Below are 7,021 nucleotides of genomic sequence, written 5' to 3' on the forward strand. Positions count from 1 at the left end.
ATCCGATACTGAGTGGTGGTAATGCGACGTGCCATTGAATGTAATTTATTGTAAAATATGTCACAAGCTGGATGGGAAGAAATTTTCCAACTGTGAAAGCTGTGGCGAGTGGCAAACGCAATAGCTAAACAGGAAGGTTTAACCGAACAAGATGGGAATATCGAGTGATAACAAAAACACAACACCAAAAGTTCTTTTCAGAACCATCAACATGTTCATAACGAGTAAACAGTAAACTAATCAATTTGTCAAGTAGATAGGTAGGTATTCACGTAGGAGAAGAAAATAAAGAATATATTTAAAATATATATTTAACAAAAGCTGTCCCCTTTGTATAGTCCTACGTCACTCCGGTTATGTCCCCGACATTACCCACCCGTCTTTTTTATATTAAAAGTCGGAAATTCGGAATAAAAGTGGAATTGGTTTTTTTAGACGAATAAAAAATTTGGATCTCAAAGGGTTAAAGTTGCTATTTTCTGGTCACTCAGTCAGGACCAAATAATAGCTATTTGGTTATAGCCATCGTTCTTTGATAATGCATACTGCTTGATACTCCAGGTGTTGTAACAATTATGTTTGGTTTTTTTTTTTCAAATAAACATTTCGATAGAAGGCCACTAATTAAGAGTGATAATTATTTATTCATATCCAAAATATATATTTTTATTAAGGCTATGGCGGGTCCAGGAGTTCAGTATTTCGACAATGTTTGCTTACAACTATGTTAGTAATATGTAACCGATTACTCGCGGTTGGCTCGTGGTTAGTATTACAAGTGTTCTCATAATCGTAATGTTGCAGTCTCCAATGCTCTGTACGTGTGCCCGACACGGAATACTTCCTATTGGAATGCAGCTAACTATTAATCAGTAACGCCCCTAGGTCTGTTCCCCATATCTAGCGTGGTGCGTCTTCTCGACTCGAGGAATCCAGGATAGAATGGTCACTAGCCGGCGCAATCATCAGCTCGTGTAGAGTTGTCATGAGCAGTACAAACTTTAGTTCTTGTTGAATCATCAGTGGACTGCACAACCTTCGGCCCGTGTATCTGTAAAGAGTGTAGAATTGACAGGTGGCTCATAATTGACACTATCTAGAGAAGACGTCTGAGGTTGGTGGAACGATAGTGTTTAGATTTGTTATTAAATAGTTCCTAACGTTGTCATGGTTATGTTTCAATTCGTCGAAGAAGGAAAACAAAAACGCATCTGATTGCAACTCAAGCTGGACAGCAATGATCTCAAAGTTGTTGCATGTAGATAACTTGGAATATGATTTTTGTTTGGCGAAATCAGTTTAAGGTTACATGCAATACTAATAATTCAACGGTGGATGGAAGAAGATTACATTCGTTATTCAAAAAACCGTGCCGAGCCAGAAGTGTGCGATGTGGAAGCTCCCGACATTCTCAACGCTGGCGAGTTCCGTGGACTCTGGATTAAGTGGCTTGATGATGTGAGTTACCTCTCAACAACAAATATAATAGCAAAATGACCTATTTGTTACCTCTAATCTTTCTAGGTCATCACCACCTGTATGGAAGGAGCTGTGACAGCTTTTCTATGTTACGAGAACCCCGATCCATTTCCAATCAATCAGTGTTTGCACCGATTGGGGTGCCACTGGATTATACTGGAGAACGAAGAAAAGCCATCAACACACATTTTAACAAGCTTTTTTTAATTGGTCGCGCTCGCCATTAAGGCGCAGTCATTCCGGGAAAATTGATCGCCTCCCATGGAATGTGTCACGTTCCATGGGGTAATGCTGAGAAAACAATTGCCGAATATGAAGTTCAATGTGATGCAGCTGGTACCTTTGTTTCAGCCAGCGGAAGTAACGTCCCTCCGAATGCTATTCCGGCAGGAGAATGTGAGGACGGAGAGCCACTGTTCGTCGGTCGTGTATCGCACGAGAGAACTCAAAAGGTCGGTAAAGTGCAGCCGTCACATGGCACTTACTACGTTCCATACGGCGGCCAGGAACTGGCATTCGAGGATTATGATTGTTATATTATTACAATTAAACACAAAGAACGATTCGTCTTAACACATTTGAAAAACAGGAAGTGGGTTATATCTATGGTATAACCGCAAGGGTGACGTAGGACTATCGTTGATTTAGAGATCATTTGTTTGAAGATGAATCTGAATTCATTCTGAATGAATGAATATTTGGAGAACTTCGAAAACGAGAACGTTACGTTGGAGGCACAAGATTTTATGCATCCAATATTGGATACGGAAATATCCTACCGATGGGGAAGAATAATCTTCAGAAGCTATCCTGTTAATTGCGATTGATTGAAAAATCACAAAACCAAATGTGTTTGGTCACAGTGTTACATGGATAGAAAACATTCAAATAAACTCTTTCACATGAATGTATTTTTAAATTCCTAGAGGAACTGGCAGATTATTTTTCGGATCTTTCTCGATGCTGAACGGCATCCAACGGAAAGAATTCCGTGCGTGTATGTGTATTTGTAGCGGCTGCTTCGATGGTCACCTTATCTTCTCCTGAAGGATCGGCTTCTCTGTGCTCCCTCACAGTTTCAAACAAACTGCTTGCGTTTCAGGGCAGATCTCGATCCTTCGCCGTCCAGCATCCTCAGCAACGATGTTGTCTTGTCGATGTCCTCACGAAAAATGAATGCGTCTCACCACCAGAGTATCGCTTAAGTATGCTTTTTGTGCGTGATTGAATCGAGAGAAGGCGTGGTTTACGATGGCAATTTGGAAGGCAAACTAGAGGGGAATGAACTCTCTGAGCTCGGAACTTTCGGCGACTGAGCAATAATCGATTGCGGGCGCATACAATATTGGATACGGAAATATCCTACTGACGGTGAAGAATAATCTTCAGAAGCTATCCTGTTAATTGCGATTGATTGAAAAATCACAAAACCAAATGTATTTGGTCACAGTGTTACATGGATAGAAAACATTCAAATAAACTCTTTCACATGAATGTAATTTTAAATTCCCAGAGGAACTGGCAGATTATTTTCCGGATCTTTCTCGATGCCGAATGGCATCCAAACGGAAAGAATTCCGCGCGTGTATGTGTGTGTGTGTGTGTGTAGCGGTTGCTTCGAGATCTTCCCGGGGAACCGTTTGTGGCATCACTCTCCTCCTGATGGATTCCTTTCTGGCCTAAGGTTCTTGGCTCTTGGTGACACCGTTCATTCGCGCTTTCATGATAAAAGAAGAGCTTCACCACAACAGCGACAACATGCTCCAATCGCTGTTCAATTAGAACTGAGTGGATTTCCGAGCGGCGCTCGCTTATATACCGATTGATGATTTCAATAGCCTGTTTTGAAAGCAATTTTAAGACTATTGAAACAAGTTTTTGGATCAGAAAGTAACAAGTATAGAACGCGTAGACATTTTATCTTTCGAATGAAGTGTTTATCATACCATTTCGTTCAGTTGTTTAGGAGCTATTAACACTCAAAATCTCGTTCTCCGGCGTAACGCTTTCGTTTTCGAAACTTTGATTTTACACCCCGGTATAGAAATGAAAGACGTAGTCCTACGTCAAAATTACACACCAAAAGCAAGAATCTCGTGGAAAGCGAAGATCCTATTTACCGTACGTTTCGGATGATAAGTTTTATTCGGGATAACAGAAAGCTGTAATAAAGCTAGCAGTGTGTTTTTCAATAGTACATAGTTGTGATTTATATTTCCTTATAACACGCCTTGAACTCACTCAGAACTCACATAGCAAGCTCCAAAATACGTTTGTCCGGAGAAATTTCGTTGACGAAAAACCTTCAAAGTGTTTCAGTGTTGCTTAGATGCGTTCTATATTTGTAAACAAATTCAAACATTCGTGAGTAGCGCCTGAACGGCAATTTTGACATTACGTTTTACCTTCCACTTCACTTTCCTTGGCCGCGACTAAGTAAAAGTTTATAGATCAGATAGGAGGGATATGAAACAGGGACACTACAAAGGAAACATAATTAAACGTTAACATCGGCGTTTCTGAGGAACAGGTATAGATGGAGCAGAAGATCAGGATCACGGCTACCTAAGATGTCCCGGACGGGGATATCCGATTGTCTGCCTTGTGCCCTCAATGCTCTGTAGAGCTGAGAGCGGGCAGCATGGAACCGAATACACGACCAGACAACATGCTCGATATCGTGGTAGCCATCGCCACAATCACATAAATTGCTTGCTGCGAGCCCAATGCGATAAAGATGCGCGTTTAGGTTGTAGTGATTGGACTTAAGCCGAGATATAGCGAATAAAATCACGACCTACATTCAATCCCTTGAACCATGCACTCGTCGAGACCTTAGGGATAATCGTGCGACCGAACTTATCTTCACTCCACATGCGCTGCCAACTTACGAGCGTATACTGACGAGGAATGTGGAAAAAATCATTATAAGCAATTTGCCTTTCAAAAAGTGTGCCTTCTGAAGCACCCACCTTAGCTAGCGAGTCCGCTTTCTCATTCCCCGGTATCGAGCAATGAGAGGGAACCCATGCTAAGGCAATCTTGAATAATTTTTCGACCAAAACAAAACGACGAATAGATGTCTTATTCTTGTTAGGAAATAAGATGAGCGTTTATCAACTTTCATTGAGCGGATTGCCTCTATTGAGCTGAGACTGCCTGAAAAAATAAAATAATGGTCGATGGGCAATGCACCCATTTCAGCGACATACACGGAACAGGGATCTTTGAGTTTGAAAGAGGCACTTTTTCATTGAAGATGCCGAAGCCAGTGGACCCGTTTATGAATGAACCGTCAGTAAAGAACATTTTATCAGATCCAACTTTCCCATATTCTGCCGAAAATATCGGCGGAATAGAATCGGAGCGTAGGTGATCTGGGATTCCATGGATTTTTTGGCGCATGGACAGATCAAAAATGACAGAGGAATTGCAGAAGTAAGGGAAGCAAACTTGGTTGGAGATGCCTGGTGAAGGGTGCACGTCGTGGGTAAGGTACTAATGGTATAAAGACATAAAACTTGACTGAGGAGTCAGTTGTAGTAGATTTTCGAAGTTATCAATCACCAATGGATTCATGATCTTGCAACGGATGAGAAATCTGTAGGATAATTCTGTGAACCGAAGAGTAAGGCGGCGGTGACACTGGATGCAGAAAAGTGATCGTACGAATTGTATGCAATAGTGAAAGTAAACAACCACATTGAGTTGTATTGGTGTGGTTACATTGCTTCCTCCTTGCTTCGTTCGAATTCGTCAGCTTCTATCGAACAAAATTGTTTGCTTCTCTTCGTACAATCGAATTTTCGTGCGTACTCCTATCCAAAGTAACCTTAGCCTAAGCGGGGTTACTCCTGCCAAGACTTCGCGACTCATCGTATGTGTCGAATGCAAACACCCCATGGCTATACGCAAGCAACGATATTGTATTCTCTCCAGCTTGAGAATATGAATCCTGGCAGCTGATCGGAAGCAAAAACTGCCATATTCTAACACTGACAATATCGTTGTTTTGTACAACTGAATGAGGTCTCCTGGATGGGCACCCCACCATGTTCCGGTAATTGGAGAAAATTGATTCTTTGCTGGCATTTATGTTTCAGATACGCAATGTGTCTTCCCCAGGTACATTTAGGATCAAAATATACACCCAGGTATTTGAAAACCATAGAGTGTTGGATCGTTTTGCCGGATAGGCGAAGCTGAAATTGGGCGGGTTCGTGCTTCCTAGAAAAAATCGACCATTTCAGTTTTCTCCGCAGAGAATTCTATTTATTTATTGTTTAATTTATGTATGTTTAATAATTATTTGTTTGAGTGCATACTGTGTATCCATTAAACGCCATCTGTTCGTAATTGATCCTAGTACTTTCGATACAGTGTCGACATCTATCGTGATGTGAAACAATTGACTCTATAACAATAACAGGCTCAAGGGTCTTTTAATTTGTTGAAATTTGAATGAAAATTTTCACTTGATGTTATTTTAATACTCAAAACACATAGTCCTGATCCTCATTTAATCAATCTTCTGTAAACTACACAATGTTTCTTTCAGAACTCATTGTTATAACACTAAATTGTTCTCAGACACAATTTTCGTTCGAAAGTTTTTATCATTTGCAAATATTTTTATTATTGTTTTATACAGAATACATATTTGATATAGAAACATTATTTTTCATTCATAACGTTGTATTTCAAATGAATGTTTATTTCTAAATAAACCAACTTAGTACGAAGCTCAACGCCGCCCAAGTGAATCAGTTTAAACTTCCGCTCTATTTCAACCCATCGCCAGATGGCAGTGTATAATGCCATATCATCCCACTAGAGGGGACTGTCAGCGTAAGCTTTCAACCCATAAGCAAACGACAAACAAAATTTCCAACAGGGTCTTTATTTTCACTTCCTCTCTTTCACTCATCATTTTTGTTTATGTTCCTATCTTTATCGCCCTCCCGGTTCCAGTATCATTTTCCCATTCCGGTTATCGGATGTGTGTTGGTGTTGCTTCTGCCGCTCGTGGCATGGCACAAAAACACTCTCTTTCTCACTCTGTGGCTCGTCCTGTGTATTGGTGTCACTGCCTGCGCTCTGCATGTTTTGGACCGTTTGCATCGGAACCTACACTGCTGGCTGTGTTTTCGGCTGGCCGGTTAGCGAGAGCCTGAGAGGCCCGAGAGTGATCCGAAAGCAGCAGCAGCAGCAGCAGCGGAAAACCAGTCGTCCAGCAGTTGTCGCATAGAAACGCTTCAAACGAGTTCGCGCGTGTGAGTTGTCCGCTGTGTGCAGCACTGTGCACTGTTGCTCTCCCCGTTCTTTGTCGGGCTTTTTGCTTGCTGTGAAGTGTTTGGAAGCTGTGTTTGGTGATGTGTTGCCGTTAGAGTGTTTTGTGCCGTTCCTTTGGTGTAGTACATATATGCAATCGAATTGTTCTGTGTAAAGGCTCCAACTGGCAGTGGCAGGATCTGCATAGGTCTCCCTGGGGACAGGGACGAACCCATTTGCTACTCCGGGAGGCGGTTTAGCTGCCCGGTGG

The 7,021-nt window shown here is 41.5% G+C and overlaps 1 protein-coding gene across 1 annotated transcript; it reads left to right on the forward strand.

The window, feature by feature from the left end:
- The first annotated feature begins 1,335 nt into the window (after window positions 1-1,335).
- Window positions 1,336-6,727, forward strand: LOC129765772 (uncharacterized). Its single transcript, XM_055766201.1, is given in 4 exon segments — window positions 1,336-1,458; window positions 1,525-1,675; window positions 1,678-2,071; window positions 6,451-6,727. Coding segments are annotated over 4 exon segments (945 nt in total).
- The last annotated feature ends 294 nt before the right edge of the window (window positions 6,728-7,021 follow it).

Source organism: Toxorhynchites rutilus, chromosome 2 (genome assembly GCF_029784135.1).
Source record: "Toxorhynchites rutilus septentrionalis strain SRP chromosome 2, ASM2978413v1, whole genome shotgun sequence".
Classification (NCBI taxonomy): Eukaryota; Metazoa; Arthropoda; class Insecta; order Diptera; family Culicidae; genus Toxorhynchites; species Toxorhynchites rutilus.